The sequence below is a fragment of the Syzygium oleosum genome, unplaced genomic scaffold (genome assembly GCF_021117445.2).
Source record: "Syzygium oleosum isolate NSW1041296 unplaced genomic scaffold, Sole_v2.1 Sole_v2.03, whole genome shotgun sequence".
Lineage (NCBI taxonomy): Eukaryota > Viridiplantae > Streptophyta > Magnoliopsida > Myrtales > Myrtaceae > Syzygium > Syzygium oleosum.
This window is the reverse complement of record NW_026607487.1, coordinates 3,015,485-3,031,712: the sequence shown is the minus strand read 5'-3', so window position 1 is coordinate 3,031,712 and position 16,228 is coordinate 3,015,485. Positions and strand designations below refer to the sequence as shown.

The 16,228-nt window shown below is 41.6% G+C and overlaps 3 protein-coding genes across 4 annotated transcripts; 1 reads left to right on the top strand and 2 right to left on the bottom strand.

Annotated features, from left to right (window-relative positions):
- The first annotated feature begins 1,453 nt into the window (after positions 1 to 1,453).
- LOC115691892 (syntaxin-43-like) lies at positions 1,454 to 5,664 on the top strand. Of its 2 annotated transcripts, none has more exons than XM_030618631.2 (8): positions 1,454 to 1,836; positions 2,926 to 3,199; positions 4,006 to 4,095; positions 4,241 to 4,318; positions 4,594 to 4,671; positions 4,774 to 4,839; positions 4,930 to 5,010; positions 5,110 to 5,664. In XM_030618631.2, exons 1-8 carry the CDS (start codon positions 1,643 to 1,645, stop codon positions 5,215 to 5,217), a joined length of 969 nt encoding a protein of 322 aa, XP_030474491.2. In that variant the 5' UTR covers positions 1,454 to 1,642; the 3' UTR covers positions 5,218 to 5,664. The 2 variants fall into 2 exon arrangements, with proteins under 2 accessions (XP_030474491.2, XP_030474490.2); XM_030618630.2 differs by having other exon boundaries at positions 1,457 to 1,836; positions 2,923 to 3,199.
- Positions 5,665 to 5,761: 97 nt separating this feature from the next.
- On the bottom strand, positions 5,762 to 7,371 carry LOC115691893 (GATA transcription factor 15-like). The gene is made up of 3 exons (XM_030618632.2): positions 7,065 to 7,371; positions 6,834 to 6,935; positions 5,762 to 6,438 (listed from the first exon to the last, which is right to left on the bottom strand). The coding sequence occupies exons 1-3, from the start codon at positions 7,089 to 7,091 to the stop codon at positions 6,115 to 6,117; spliced, it is 453 nt and encodes a 150-aa protein (XP_030474492.2). The 5' UTR covers positions 7,092 to 7,371; the 3' UTR covers positions 5,762 to 6,114.
- A 973-nt stretch (positions 7,372 to 8,344) lies between these two features.
- Positions 8,345 to 12,966, bottom strand: LOC115691891 (importin subunit alpha-1a-like). Its single transcript, XM_030618628.2, has 11 exons — positions 12,542 to 12,966; positions 11,551 to 11,647; positions 11,328 to 11,419; positions 11,098 to 11,229; positions 10,733 to 10,918; positions 10,120 to 10,283; positions 9,939 to 10,017; positions 9,724 to 9,852; positions 9,449 to 9,576; positions 8,991 to 9,368; positions 8,345 to 8,869 (listed from the first exon to the last, which is right to left on the bottom strand). The coding sequence occupies exons 1-10, from the start codon at positions 12,749 to 12,751 to the stop codon at positions 8,993 to 8,995; spliced, it is 1,593 nt and encodes a 530-aa protein (XP_030474488.1). The 5' UTR covers positions 12,752 to 12,966; the 3' UTR covers positions 8,345 to 8,869; positions 8,991 to 8,992.
- Between the last annotated feature and the right edge of the window lie 3,262 nt (positions 12,967 to 16,228).

Here is a 16,228-nt window from a genome sequence, read left to right as displayed (position 1 = left end):
GAAGGGATTTTAATGTTAGCTGGTGTCGTATTTTATGTGTGTTTTTGGGTTTTTCGTGCGAAACATCATCGATATTCTTATATATTTAAAGAAATAACAGAATTTACGATATTCAACATACCGCGATCGATTGTAAGGAAACGTGAAGTCATGTTTTGTTGGTTGGATCCCACTATATTTAATGTCGTCTTTTAGAACGCGTACATATCGTAGGACATGTTAATGCGGCGCGATGGGTCAAATTAACTCTTGTTTATAAACCGTTCATTTTGTACTTCATTAACCATATTGAAATTCAAATTATTTTAATTATGAGAGCACCATTTTCTTTTTAGGTTACGGCACATATTGCTTACGGGTCGAGTTGATTTTACATATAGTTGGATATTTAGATTATTTACATAAATTTTATAAAAATGATATGATAAGAAAATCAATCGATATTTAAATAAGAGATAATGACACAAATGATCTTTCAACTTTGGTCCAATGTGCAATATGGTCTCTGAATTTTTAATTTGTTCAATGCGATCCCTGAATTTTGGCGTGTGCAATATCGTCCGTCGTTCCTGAACTTTTAATTTGTTCAATGTGGTCCTTGAACTTTTTGTATATGTTCAAATTAATCCCTGGACTATATGAAAATGTTCAATATGAAATTCTAAACTTAAATTAATGAAAGGAACATTGAACATGTAGTTCAAGGAATGGTTTCAACATGTATCACAAGTTCAAAGATTACATTGAGCAATTTAAAAGTTCAAGGACTATATTGCAAATTGGCTAAAATTTAGAGATGGCATTGAACAAATTAAAATTTTAATGTTCACATTACACATTGAGTCAATATTCAAAGATCGTCTATGTCATTTTCCCTTTAAATAAGATGTAGAATAATGAAATGTATTAAATTGATTAATCTTTTACCCAAAAGATGTACGGCTCGATAATGTTACAAATGTTACCTAAATTTTGGCCTAATGTGTAATATGGTTCGTGAACTTTTAATGTGTCAAATGTGATCCCTGAATTTTGGCCTAATGTTCAATGTGGTTTATGAACTTTTCATTTGTTCAATGTGGTCCATGGATTTTTTTTTGTACATGTTCAATATAGTCTACATTGAACATTTTACTACATTGAACATGTATCAAAAGTTTAGGGATTATATTAAATAAATTAAAAGTTCATGGATCACATTATACATCGAATTAAAGTTCGAAGATTATATTAAATAAATTAAAAGTTTGGGGATCATATTGTATATTGGATCATGTCTGATAGATTATTCTTGTCATTTTCTATTTCCCACTCGTACCTCCACCCAACAATGTCGTGTAGTGGGACTCTTCACCGGCACGTGACTTTCTCGGTCTCCTGCACGTGACCTTCGAGTGCCCCCCCCCAAAAAAGAAAAAAAACGAAGAACATCTCTCTCTCTCTCCTTCCTCGATCGGTTCGATTTTGCCTTCTGCTTCTCCGATTTCGCCATGGGAGAATCCCCGCGAGCTCTCCCGCTCTCAGATCTCTGAACTCCTCCGTCGAGCTCTTCGCCCCCCGCCGCCGCCGCCGCCGCCGCCGCGGCGTTCGGGGCTCCGATTTTGGATCGCGGCAGGAGTCTTCGGTTTCCTCTGTGTCCGGAATGGCGACGCGGAATCGGACTCAGATATTCCGCAAGTACAGAGACGCGTTGAAGAGCGTCCGGGCCCCGGCCGGCTCGTCGCCGGGGACGTCGAGCTCCGGCGCGGGCCCGGTGATCGAGATGGTGAGCACGTCGCTCTTGAATCAGCATCGCTCGTACGCGCCTCTCAGCACCGAGGATCCCGGCAGCGCGAGGTATATTCGAGATTTCCCGTGCGATTTTCCGTTTCTGTGCGTTGTTAGGTTGTTTTTCAGTAGTAAGAGCAAGGATATTTTGCTTCCGGACTTTCGATTTTCCTCTTTATGGACTTGTTTGGATGGATCGGGCATTCGTTTGGTTCAGTTGAAGTCGCTGATCTGTTAGAGAAGTGGAGAATTTGTTCAATCTTTGGAGCTTTAGGTACATCACTGGTTTTTTTGAGGATCAAGTATGAGAAGATACTCCTGATAGGTTGATAGTAGGGGGAGCGGAGCAAATATTCCCGATATATTGGAACTCAAGGACTTGTATTTAGTGTGGAGGGGGATTCGATTGTAGCTTAAGGGTGGATAGATTGTTGAGCTTATAAAGAGCCATATGAAGATGGCGGAGACATTAGGTTGGAGTGAATTGAGGGTGGACATGGATTTTGGCTGTGAGGTCCTCTGTATTTGTTGGAGTCTATTGTTTTGTTTAACCAACGCTACTTGCGTCTGGCTTGCTTTGAGTGAATAATTTTGACTTGAGTAAGACTACTTCGCCATGAGTAGGACTCTGAATTCGACCACTTTGCGATGAGTAGGACACCCAATTCAACCTCTCCGACTAATAGTTGAGTACTTTGTGTGTCAGTTCATGTCGTATTCTCTGCCTTGCGTCTAACACCTGAAGCTCTCAAGCAAGCGGAGATCGACATAAGTAAGATCAAGAGCTGGTGGATCACGGGTACCTAAGATAGTCGAGCTTATAAAACTTCTTACTTGATAACTTGAGAAGAAACGTTTAGTTTTCTCCATATAGACATGCAAAATTGTTTTCTCAGTCAGCATTGAGTGAATGAACAGTCTTGCCATCTGGATCTATTCATTCTATCTAGACGTCTCGTGTACTGAATATGTAAGTATTTTTATATGTTTTGTCATTGAAATCGGAATGCCCGAGGTTTCATTTTGAATCCTGAATGAAGAGTGAACAGATCTGTAGTTTACTTGCCTTCAGTGGAATTTGAACGCCTGTCATCTTGTATGACATGCATCCCTTGAAAATTTAGTCCAATAGTCAAATATTGTTTCCTGCTGCAGTAGGGGTGCACTTACTGTGGGTCTGCCTCCTGCTTGGGTTGATACTTCTGAAGAAATAGCAGCAAATGTGCAACGCGCACGGGTGAAAATGAATGAGTTAGCCAAGACTCATGCCAAAGCTCTAATGCCTTCATTCGGAGATGGTAAAGATGATCAGCGATTGATCGAGTCTCTTACCCTAGAAATTACTGATCTGATTAAAAGATCCGAGAAGAAGTTATTGAGATTATCCGCAAATGAACGTTCTGAGGATTCAAATGTTAGAAAAAACGTGCAGGTATGATGCAATGGAATGCCCTCCTATGGATCACCTGACTATTCACTTGTTTGGTGTTTTGCAAATTTTTTATATTCATTTATATTTTGATTCCTGTGAGCATCAGTTGATATATACTTCAGTACGAGCCATTGGTGATAGTATCTTTTGCATTTTCTATGCTCATGCAGAGCTTTTGATATCTATTAAGCTCTCAATTAATAGGGAGAAGACGTTTTCAACATCTAACCTTAATTTCGGCACTAAGTGGATCATAGCTGCTGAGATTGTTTATTCAAATCTCTCAGGATCTCATAATAACTCGATTAATCTATTCAAAGAAAAATATTCAGTACCTTGAATCCATATTTCTCAAGACAAGCTACTTGTATCTCCTTGAAAATTAAGTTGTTCAAAGTTAATTGTAATTCGATTAATTTAGGTCCTTGCCTCTGCCTGAACTATCTGCTGTTAATTGGTATTGTCAAAACTGCGGAGTGGTTGATTCCTTGCCCTTACTCTGCTTTTTTTTTTTGGTCGAAGCCCTTACTCTGTTTCACTAGCAGCTATTTCAGTAGGCATTCATCCGAAACAGCAACCATTATGGGAATTTCCCCAAAAGCCATCTCTCTCTCTCTCTCACACACGTACACTCACACACACAGAAATTTTCCGGCTGCAAATGATGCGATCAATACTACTTGTTTGCTGCCATCCTTGCTTCATTTGATAGGTTTTGAGTCTTGCATGCCTTCCGAGCTATTAGCTACATATTGATTGTAAAAGATGCCGGTTGCAACGCTCATGTTGGCATGTTCTCATTGCAGCGGTCACTTGCCACTGACCTACAGAGTCTATCAATGGAGCTTCGCAAGAAACAGTCAACTTATCTAAATCGTCTCAGACAGCAAAAAGAGGTTGGACGGGCATTTCTGTAATTAGTGAACAGAATAACATTCTTTGTGGCTATGATTTTTTGACAAGATATTTGTGATTTAGAATTTTGAGTATAGTGTCATTAATTTATAGATTTCCTTAAGAGTTTTTTCCCTTTTGATGCAGGGTCAAGATGGAGTTGACTTGGAGATGAACATAAACGGCAGCGGATCTAGACTAGATGATGATGAGTTTGATGACTTGGTAGGATGTTGTTATCCTTTTGACTTTCTCCCTTTTTCTGTTTAACCAGCTCAATGCTTAGCGTAGATGTACAGGAGAAATTTATGCCAAGGCAGTGGGAAGCACGTGTAAACTGATGATATATATCTAGAGTTTACATGCTTGGTTGCACTTACATATGAAAGTTCCTAATGGAGTATCCATGTGTATCGGTATCTGCCTCATGACATGGGGTTAAACAGTCCCTATGTGTTTTCACAAGCTCATTCCCATTTTGGTTTAACTCATGTATGTAGGGATTTAATGAGCATCAAATGGCAAGGTTGAAAAAGAGTGAAGCATTTACAGCAGAAAGAGAAAGAGAGATCCAACAGGTAAGTGAAAATCTTATGTGTCTTCTACGTTTTCAATATTCCGACTTAGCTTCTCTGTTTTAGTCTCTGGTGTCAACCCGCTTACTCAGGTGTAAATTGTAGGTTGTGGAATCAGTTAATGAGCTTGCTCAGATAATGAAAGACCTTTCGGTTCTTGTGATAGATCAGGTAGGCTGGGCTTCACCAATATTTGCTATAATAAATCTGTGGACTGTCTTTAGTATAACTTCATGATCAAATCAAAATTTGTCAAAGCAGGGCACCATCGTCGACAGAATAGATTACAACATTCAGAATGTTGCTACTACCATAGATGAGGGACTGAAACAGCTGCAAAAGGTTCTCATTCTTCTTTCAATCCATACTGATCTCTCTCTCTCTCTCTCTCTCTCTCTCTCTCTCTCTCTCTCTCATCACATTATGCCCGGCACATTGCAGGCCGAGAGAACGCAAAAGCAAGGGGGAATGGTCATGTGTGCAACAGTGCTTGTGATTATGTGCTTCGTTATGTTGGTCCTTCTAATTCTCAAGTATACACTCTTTTGAACTGCAAAGCCATTTCCTACAAAGCTCATCTTTCATCTGTACACACACATCCCTTATGCGTGCCCCCAGACGCTTACCATACTTGCCTGGCAGAGGAAGGAAAGTGGGAGAATCAAATATGCCATACACAAAGCTTTAGAGTTCTAACCTTCTCATTCTTGTATGTATTTTTCTGTAATCTCTACTTTGATGGAGTGATGGGAAGGGCACTGGGATGTCGAGTTACATTGTTGTCGACCATCGCATATGGTCATGTATACGAGTTTCACCTCTGTCAGTTTTCCTCTTGTTTTTTTAGTTGTCGGGCCTCATTAAATTTTTTGGACTCCCTTTTGAGTTTTGGTTTCGACGGCATCTTCAGGCTTCATTATTGTCCTTGAGGGAGACCAGATATGTATTGATTCTTTGACGCAAATAAGAGAAGCGTATATCCCCTTCTTGACCAAATGCAATATAACCCCTCCTCTCTCTCTCTCTGTCTCTCTCTGTCTCTCTCTCTCTCATGTATCAAGGCATATCGCAATTTGAAATGCAGTACTTAAGAGATACAAAAGAAAGTCAGGGTGTAAATAGGTGCGACTTCATTGTCTCGTCGGATACATGGCCTAATCCTACTATTTACACTGTTAGATGTCAATGCTAACTTGAGGGCATTACACACCTCCCAAAATTCATGTTTCCTATTGCCCCTCTCTTCATCTACTCCTAAAAACCCTGCTGAAGAAAAGGGCATAAACAGAGAGAACATATCTAAGGATGGCTATCCATTCACCATCTTCAAGAAAACCACCCCCAAAAAGCTAACTAAAAAAAACCCAAGAAGGACAAGAACAAACTTCCCCTCTCCAGCCTCCACCTATTCACTTGATTTTCTATTTTGTCTGTACATATGTCCGTTTAGGCAGAGACTGACCCACAAGAGAGGGCCATCAAGGAAACGGCAGCTTGCTCTTCCTCACCCAACTTCCTCTTCCTCTGGCACCTCTGCTTCTTCACAAACGACGTCTGCAGCAACAAATCTTTGCCCAGTATCGCCAGTCTCATCTTCAACGAGTGACTCAAATCCTTCCCAGTACCAGCATTTGCGGGTTCGGTACTGCTAGTTTTGGTGGTGGTGTTGACGTGGGAATGCCGGTGGTGGTGTGTCTCTCGCTTCCTCTCTGTTGCTCTGCTCAATATCCTCTTCTTCCTGTATCTTATCCCGCATGCATTGCACAGCGACTGAACATTTTACACGAGAAAGAGATCAGGGAGAAGAAGGGAAACGGCCGCGTTAGGAACACAGCAGGCAACAGCAAGCCATGCACAAGAAATGCTCCCTCACTGAGTGTCCCAGGAGAGAAAAAGATATTGAAATGCATGCAGAAAAGCGACCCACAAATCTTTCTCTCAGAATCCAGAGAACCCAAAATCTTAAAAGGGTTGTTGACAGAGGAAAAAAAAGAAGGGCAGGGAAAGATTATAGGCATGGAAAGTGGAGGAAACAAAAGCATGTCGATGAAAGAAAATTTGAAGACATGAACAAGAAGAAGAGAAAACCAAAAGAAGGAGAAGAAATGCCAGAAAAGATCAAGGTCAGTGAGGAGAGAGAGAGAGAGAGAGAGAGAGAGACTGACTTTGGGACCAGAAGGGCCGCCTCTCCACAGAGGAGTCTTGGTGGTCTTGCAATCAGCACAAAACTTCTTGTTGGCCTCGCTCGTTTCTTCGGCCCCTGACTCCTGTAAAATGTATTTTCAACCCCCGAGAAAACAAAACAAACAACGAATCATCAGTAAAAGCACCAAAAGACAAAAGAAAACGGCAGACATTCAGCTCGTGACAGTCAAGGGACTACGTGACCATGAGACCTTTTGTCTGAGAGCCATGCTTTCCATGAAGGGGCTCTTCCTTTCTTGACAAAAGGATTTCACAAAGCCAAGAGCTACGAAAGAAGAGAGAAAGGTCAAAAGGGTGGTGGTTCTCAAGAGGGAGAGAGACCAAGAGAGAGAGAGAATGAGATCAAGAAGGAATGTTGGGTGATGAAGGGGGGAAAGGAATGGCAGAGGGAGCACAGAGCACAGAGCACAAAGCACGAAATGGTGACGGCTCAACGAGTGGGTATGGCAACGGAAATTAATTTTCCTCGGTAGAGAGAGAGAGAGAGAGAGAGAGACGGGGGCGGTTTTAGTGGAAAAACCCTAAAACCTCTGTCTTGGTTTGCGGAATGACGGAAATAGCCCCCGGCTGGCACTGAGAGAGATAGAGGGAGAGGGGTGTGCGGTGACGACACGACGACAACCGCCAAATTTTTGGGGAAGAGGGGTTCAGTCCACGTGGCGACAGATCATGGAAAATTTGCAGAAGCTTTTTGGTGGGAGGGGAGGAGGAGAGAGATTTCTGAAGTGTTTTCTCATCATCCAATTCGAACCCCAAATGGGGACGGAGGGAGGAGCACCGGGGGCTATGGTTGGCTTTTTGCTTTTTGTATATATATGCTTATGCTCCCCCTCGGATGTTTTTTGTACATATTTGCGTTAAGATCGGTCCCCGATGAAGTAAAAAGTAGGAATAAAATCTGTCGTGAGAATGTCAAAAACATGTACGATCTTTTTAATTCATGACCCCCTTCGCGTATTCTCGCAAATTCATTGCTCGCATGCTTTCGAGCAGAACCCTATGTCGAAAAGAAGACTGAATTGCCTTCCTCACAAACTCATGTTTAGCACCTCGCTCAGAGTTTGGGTGGCTTTGATTTTTAGTTGGGTTTTTTAGCGGTTCGGATGGCGCCGGAATCTAGAATCTAGGAACGGGCGTTTTCAAGAAAAGGGAAAATGGCTTATATAAATGATGCAACGGAATAATTGATGTGAAGATGCAAAACGATCTCCCAAAGTGAAACTTAGATATACGTTTTATACTTTTCAAAAATAGAAACATACAGGCGATCGTTGTGTCAAAGATAACGCATGGCGAGGCATTAATTCACATTGCAACCTGTTGCATCGCACTGACGTATTGGAAAAAAGATCCGAGGCGCCCAAGTTGCGACGATTAGAAGAGGGTGATTTCGTACGGGAACCATGCAAAGAAGATGACCATATAAAGAGGGATAAGAGAATGGAATCTTTCCAGGGACGAGCATCATTCGTTTTGATAAAAAAACACTATGCATCGATATAATGACATTGAGAACCCGCATGAAGAAATATTGCAAGGCAACCTCGAGTTGCTAATTAAGACCCGACCGAAACAAATCTTACACAAAGGAAAATGAATCAAGGAACTCATTGCTCCGACAGAACGCAAAAGGATATCGACATATATAGCACAATGACTAGATAGATGGAAGACCCTAAGCATATATATGACATTGAAACCTTTCCTGTGATGGCCACAAAAACAGGCACTCCAGTGGCGCTTTATGTATGACGACGCTTTGTCAGGGATACTTGCTGCCCCCAAGAATCTCACGAGTGACTATATCCGAAAAGAACCATTCAACGATGAGCACAATGTCCAACTTCTCTCACCCGCTTCCAGAGACTCGGAACCCAAGGCTAATTCAAGCACCCCCTTGATCTTGTCCCTGAGACTCGACTCAACCGACGACCCAGACTCGACTCGACCATGACCCAGACTCGACGCGTGACCCGACCAGAACCCAACTTTAATCCTGCCATAAAGCCCAAGAATCTGAGGTCAAGGGATAGGCAGCTATGGCACCAACAAAATTCTGACGGATATCGAAAGAGAGGCGGGTGAAGGAATCAGCTTTATGCCGAAGGAGGGCCTACCTCTAACCGAACTTATATCCACCAGATGGCATGGGAGGCAGATCGTTCCCTCCGAATTGCATATCCGGTTGAGAGGCATCACCTGGCGGCATTGTGTCGTCGTCTTCTTCCAACCAGTATGCTTCAAGAATCTTTACCGCCTTCTCATATATCTCATTGTTGTCATGGGACTGTAAGCTCTCGATTTTCTCCAAACCCTCCACATCTTCGACCGTCTGAGCATAGACATTTACATCACCAGTGTTGCCAAGGTTTTTCTCAGCTTCTCCTACCTTCAAGATATTCTCCAAACCCTCTAGACAAACTGTCACAATCCTCGGATCAGGGCAGACGAGAAGATCACATAAGGGCTTGATACATCCTTGACTTACTAGGAACCTAACAGCGCAGAAGATAAAGCGGCAAGTTGAGAAACATTATCAGTGCACCCTTTATCAACAGCGTAAAAGACTACATACTTGATTTGTTCATGAGAACCACCAGATGTGGCATTTGAGATTGCCCATGCAGCCTCCTTCTTTATATCGAATTCAGCATTTTGAAGTAGTTGTACCATTGGAGCAATGATATTAGCCTCAATGACAGCCTATAACATCCATGCACATGTTACTCAAGAGCATATCAAAGATCAAATATCCTATAACGTATATCACGATTGAAAGAACAAATGAGGAAGCATGTTACTCAACAAAGCGAGCTGACCCATATAGTAAAGTATCTGTGTGGATCTTACCTGTATCTGTTCCTTGTTACCAGCTGTAATATTCGAGATGGTCCAGCAAGCTTCCTTCTTGATGCTCTTCTTATAATTACCAGTCAACAGGTTCAGAAGGCAGGGGAGCGATTGATGATCGATGACACACTAAGTGAACCAGAAATTACAGGAGATTTAAGCAACTGCTGATATATGTGAGTAATAGAACTAAACATTTCTTATGATTCCATTACCTGGGTTTGCAAATCATCTCCAGTGACGATATTTCCAACAGTGCGAAGGGCAGGAATCAACACAGATGGAGATGGGTGACTAGTACAATGGAAATCAAAAGTTCAGTATTTCAAACATAAAAAGAGAATGAAGAATGACTGTGGATCAGAATTACTGTACGCAAAAGTTGAGACAGCTTACAGCAGTAGTTCCACAAGACGAGGACATACACCAGCTTCAATCACAGCTTGAATTTTATCATTTGTGCCATCAGAAAGGTATGATAGAGCCCAACAAGCATCCGTCAAGACCTCTTCATCAGTCGAATGGATAAGATGTGCAAGGGCTGGAAGTGCAGGCTTAACCTATTGGAATATAGAAAGCACATCACCAACAGCTTCAGAAGACAAAAAAACAATATAATGGAGGACTTTATTTTAGTTAAAAGCTGAACCAAACTACAAAGTGAAAAATGGTTTCCCTAAAAGCAGAAGCAGCTTCATGTGAAGATTAAGGTATGGCATCATATCCAAAGACAAGCCCTTCACTTATGTTAGCAATTACTGTATATACATTGTTTTTGAAGTTCAATTGTGTAACTAGATTCTAAGATCCTTCTGCGACTACATAGAAGATGACATTTCAGAAAAGAACTTTTCCTCATGACCTCTTCTGCAATTGTCAGAGTTATTATAAAACATCTACAAAAGTATGTAAAAAAGTACCATCGTCCATGAAAGAACAATCTCTACTGGCTCATCAATAAACAATTAGCAATAATCCCTAGACTTGAAAAGGGTGCACTAAAACCAACCTGCTCAAAAGGTGGCTGTGGCTTCCCTCTACAGAAGTTCGAAAGCGTCCAGGTGGCATTTCTAAGCATAGAAAGCTTCGCGTGCTCATTCAATTGTGCCAGCAACGGAATCAAAGCACCGCTTGAAAGTACAAGGTCACGGCATTTGGGAGAATCACCAGCAACGTTTCCTAGAGCCCAAACAGCCTAGGCATGGAAATGAATAGGGAAGGGATTATCAATGGCAATCACATGCAAGTTCATCATAATCTCTCGCCCCATAGCCAATTAGCAATATTGTAAAAGGCAAAGTGACTGACAAAGATATGATACGGGTACAGAGAAAACAAGAACACCATATCTAAAATCTTCTGCCATGTACACACCTGCTCACGCACATCATCACTGGGAGAACCAAGAAGTTTCACGAATATAGGAACAGCTCCATGGTCAATTACCACCTTGGTATTCTCAGATGTACCGGAAGCAATGTTGGTCAGTGCCCAAGCTGCTTCAAACTAAGGGTATTCCCAATCACACCAAAAGTAGCTTTATGGTCACAACTCATACAAACGCAGTGTCAGTATATTGAAACAAAGAATATTTCGCATAGTACCTGAAGTTGAGGGAAGTCTTCCCTCATAAGAAACTCGACAAAGCGTGGAACAACACCCGATTGAATTACCTCCTCAATGGGCGGGCTCCGCTCTGGCCATCAACATATTGCTCTTAACGTATTGTAAGAAATATAAAAACGAGAGAACCTACAGTTTCAAAAGCTTCCGATGCAGGTTTTAAAGAAAATTAAAAGACTCGGACGAAAGAAGACAAAATGTCACCTATTGAAAGTAGCTTTCTAAATTGAGTTGTTGCTTCAAGTTGCATAGGTTTATCATTGCTCCATACACCAGCAACCATGGAAGGTAGATTTTCCAACTGAAGCGAAACAGAAACGAACCAAGTATGATTAAACTGGTCTCAAGCAAAGTCGAAACAATCACGCGTGATAAAAAAAAAATAATGTCAAATCGTCTCATGTCATTGTGCTTAGAAAACAAAACGAGTACACTGTCTTCAATATGTGCCGCCAACAAATTGATATGGAAAAACACGAGACAAAATGCCAGTAAAACGAACAAACCCGCAATGACAAATGAAAGAGCTATCGGATATCCAGTTAACAAGGCCCTCTCCAACCTGTACATATGTATCGGGCACTGCTTGCTTTGGGTAATCAAAGAAGAAGATCCAGTCATTGATTGCTATGAGTTGAGAGAACATACTTGAAACTCTCGAGACATATAGCTTGGGCTATCAGTTGTATAAGCAATTTGTCCACCCATTCTATTACAAATATATGGATTGCAGGCTACCCAAAACAGCGGACATTCCACACGGCTAAAATCTCAAAGGCAACATAATCTTCAACTTGTACATACCCATTAACTCGGCATGGAAACCAAGCTCACGGAGAAGCTCAATACCAAACAAAGCTACGTCCATATAGACGATCCGTGATCCACAAAGATTTACTGACCAATTCAAACCCTAGACTAAAAGACACCACCGCCAAATGAGCTCCTGAAGAGGGATAGACTAGCTCTACTTCCAACTGAAGCTCAGACACTGATGTGTTTCAAAACAGAACAGCTTAATTTTAGCCAGAACCGATATTAACCACAGATCGATCGACAACGCCACCCGCTCGACTAATACTTCCAACAACGATCAGGGGGGGAGGGCAAAATGCCACCACATCGGAGTCGGCAAAAGGGCGCATAAAACGAACGAAGCAAGGCGCATCGTCGATCGAACGTACACGAGCCTCACCTTCTTTTCGACGGCGGACGAGTGAAGCGAGGGAGGCGCCTGCTGCGCCTGCAGCCCCTCGCGCCGCTTCTTCAGCAGGCTCTCCTCCCGGCGGCTCTTCCGGATCTCCACCAGGTTGTCCTCCCGCCGCCGCCGCCCCTCGTCCGCGTCCACCGCCACCTTGTACCGGTTCCGGCGGACCTCCGTCCTCGCGCTAGGTCGCAGCGACATGGCTCCGAGGGAGGGGAGGAGAGAGAAGGCTTGCCGGAGAGCAGCAGGATCGGCGGGGGCTCCGCCGGAGGGATCCGGAACCCTATCGGGGCCGGAGAATTGGGCACGGCGGCGAAGGAATTCTCCGATCGATTTCAGGGGAAAAAGCGACCGACTGTAACGGAGAGAGGAGGAAGGAAGGGAGGAAGGAGGGTTTGTGAGAGCGAGTGATTGCTGAGTTCGCAGGAGAGAGAGAGAGGAGGGGAGGTGGGGTCGTGCCGTGTTTGCTCGAAAACTGTCGAACGAAAGTGGGCACGAATCTTCGAGTATATTGCGAAAGTACCCCCCTGGGTTTGAATTTTGAGGTGAGGGAAGATCATTTTACATTATCGATTTTTATTATTTAGCGTTTATTACGTGCCGGCGTTTAGACCGGGGTTACATGTAGGCCCTGTCGAACGGGAGGGCGGGTCGAGTCGGGTCGGGTCGGGATTGAGTAAATCGAAAATGGACACGACTCATAATATAATTCTAGCGACCAATACACAACCTGACCTATAAAACCCAACGTAGACTCCAATTTTTAGCAATTCTTCTTCACCATGAAAGCTAGGGATTTTCTTCTAATCCAACGGTCGGGTCGGGTCGGGATTGAGTAAATCGAAAATGGACATGACCCATATTGATTGATTTTCACGCAATGCAATTTTAGTAACCCATACGTGACCCGGCCTAGAGTCCAATCCACACCTGACTCAGCCTAGGCTCCACTGAGACGTAATTTTTCTTAACCATTAAGGTTCAGCTTTTCCTGTGGGAACACATCTTTATCTTTTAAAGTTGGATGGTGGAGACGTGTTCTTTTTTTATGTCCGTTGTTTAATTTTCCTTTTCTCTTCGTCATTTCTATCTTTGGTCTTCTTTCCCACGACACCAAGGTTGACGAAATTAGAGAACGAATGTGAATGCCAACGACAAAGAACTTTCGAACCGGTCGCCACGATGCCGCCGACCATTGCTGCCAAGAGCCCTCGCCGTTGCGCCTCCTCACTCGACTCATCCGCCGCCTCTCGATCCATCTCTCTGCACGAAGGTTGCAACTCGTCGCCATGCAGGTCACAACCAACGGATCTAGGGTCCCCAGTTTCATATGACCCCAAACCTATGGTCACCCGAGGCCAATGGCCTCCATAGCCGTGGTGGTGGGCTCATCACCTTCTCTTTGTTCGATTTTAAAGCCACAGAGAGAAAGGACGGGAGTCGTGGCGGTTGCAACCTTCATTGGTTTCCTTTGACGGTGATCGGCCGCCTCACACGACCTAGGTCCGTGGTCGCGCAACGCCGACCACCCCCATGGCTGCGATGGCGGAACCGTGAATTGCAATTTGTGTACCAACCCAAGCGAGTGTATGTGGTTTGATCCTACTCATCCAAGTGAGAGCGCCAATAGGCAACTGCCCACAAATGGGCCAAAGTGGTTTCTCTATAAACCCATTATGACCCAATTTGATTAATCTTTAATTTTCTAACCCATTGTCATCTAGCGTTTAAATATTTAGACAACCCACGTACAACCTGGTTGTGAAAATAGAGTCAACGAATGGGTCAATGACTCATTTTGACATTTCTAGCCTACGGTGACCGCAATTAATCTCTCTCTACAAGATATGAAATTTCGATGACGAAAGGTTGGGAGTAATTCTCGTATGTTCGTGTTCGTGTTCGTTTCTTAAAAATTCATAGATGATAGAAGTAAAGGATTGATAGGGTAATTATCACGTGTAAATTACATTTTACTCAAACATTTCCATTTCAAATTTAATCTATTTGATGAGGCAATCTTTTGTTTAGATAGGGGCACTTTTTTGGGCATATTTTTTGGTCTATTTCAAATGAGACAAAGGCATCTCTTTTCTTAATTATAATATTAGATATTTAGATAAATTGTATATATTATCTGCAAAGCAAAACCTAAATACCTCAGGGAAACGTTTCATGAGCACATTTAGACTTAAAACATTAGGGGTAAGTTGAACGTAAGCAATTATTTTTATCAGATTTATTGCTTAACTTAGAGGTTCAAGGCATGTCGTCATTCAATAATTACGTTCCCATTATTTTAAGTTATAGTTACACGTTGATTAACGCAACGGTGAACAAGTAGTTTCCTTCACGATTTGGTGAAGAAATATCAAAGGACAAAAATTGGAATTCCCACATATTTAAGGATACATTTGATCACGATTTTTGTCCTAATGGGTAAAATATTATGTACGGCAGCTTGTTTGGTATTCCCATAATTGTTTTATCATCTTAATTTATATTGAATTTTTAAAAAAATTCACTTAATGAAATGAGTAAGGAAGGGATTACTTAATTCATTCAATATCGGAACTTATCGACGACGACTAATTGATTTGGAAAATATTTTCTCTGAAAATGATCGCTCGTGTCGCTAAAAATAATTAGTCAATGGAAAATACTTTCAATATCGACAACGATTTATGTCGGAAGAATTTCATGAACAATGAAAATATTTTCCGTTTATTCATTTTTGTAAGTGATATAACCGATCATTTTAAAAAAATATATTTTTGGAATCATTTATTTTTCGAGAAATAAATGGAGCCTAAGATTACAATTGTTTTGCCACCTTAATTTAAATTGACTTTTAAAGAATACACTTAATGTGATAAGTAAGGGAGAGACCACTTAATTAATTCAATATCAGAACTAATTGATGACTACTATAATATTGTCAAATCTATTGTCAAAACCTACCAATGTTGATCAATGCTCTACCTTTGGTAATAATTGACAATAGTCAGCTGTTAATTTTCAATTATCATCTTGCAACTTTTTATTTCTACTTTCAACACTTAGAGATTAAATTATCAAACAAGCCCTAAATTTAATTTAATAATTAAATTGTCTCTAGATAATTCTTCAAAGGCCAAATTATCTCTAGATAATTCTTTAATTGTCAAAAAGTTAGGACTCAATTGGCAAAATCGAAAGGTTTAGGACCGAATTGATAAAAGTGCAACAGATTTAGAATTTTTTGGACAATTGTCCCCTTGACCATATCTACATGCATTTTGCTTCAATACTACGTGAATATATATGTCGTTCTTTTTACTTACTTTTGCTCATCTTTGAAGCCATGTGTACATTATTTTAGCTGTTTTGAGTGTGGCGAAAATCCCTCTATAGTCAGTCGGGGATGGAAATTATTATGTGTACCCTAATTCTGAATTTCGAGTGTACACATCTCAGAGCACGGTACTCGTAAAATATTTTTCTATTAATGTGTTTAGCAAGTGTCTTGAAAATATTTGTTAACAAAACCCTTTGAAAAATCTTGTAAGGCATAAGGTATATTCAGAAAAATCATAAATGCGTAGAGATGTTTTCCCACCGTTGTGAAGGTGGACAACTTTAGCTTGAGGCATTCTGTCGACTTGTTTAAATATTATTTGTCATCGGATTATTTTAGAT

Bases quoted from the DNA above. Each gene is read 5' to 3' on its own strand.
- LOC115691891 (XM_030618628.2), bottom strand. From the start codon at position 12,751: ATGTCGCTGCGACCTAGCGCGAGGACGGAGGTCCGCCGGAACCGGTAC. The intron at 11,230-11,327 runs GTACTATGCGAA...GAATACCCTTAG, and splicing joins AAGACTTCCCTCAACTTCAG to TTTGAAGCAGCTTGGGCACT. The intron at 9,369-9,448 runs GTATGTAGTCTT...CTGCGCTGTTAG, and splicing joins GGTTCTCATGAACAAATCAA to GTTCCTAGTAAGTCAAGGAT.
- LOC115691892 (XM_030618630.2), top strand. From the start codon at position 1,643: ATGGCGACGCGGAATCGGACTCAGATATTCCGCAAGTACAGAGACGCG. The intron at 3,200-4,005 runs GTATGATGCAAT...TTCTCATTGCAG, and splicing joins ATGTTAGAAAAAACGTGCAG to CGGTCACTTGCCACTGACCT. The intron at 5,011-5,109 runs GTTCTCATTCTT...GGCACATTGCAG, and splicing joins GACTGAAACAGCTGCAAAAG to GCCGAGAGAACGCAAAAGCA.
- LOC115691893 (XM_030618632.2), bottom strand. From the start codon at position 7,091: ATGGAAAGCATGGCTCTCAGACAAAAG. The intron at 6,936-7,064 runs GTCTCATGGTCA...TACATTTTACAG, and splicing joins GCATGGCTCTCAGACAAAAG to GAGTCAGGGGCCGAAGAAAC. The intron at 6,439-6,833 runs GTCAGTCTCTCT...TAAAATGTTCAG, and splicing joins GCGGCCCTTCTGGTCCCAAA to TCGCTGTGCAATGCATGCGG.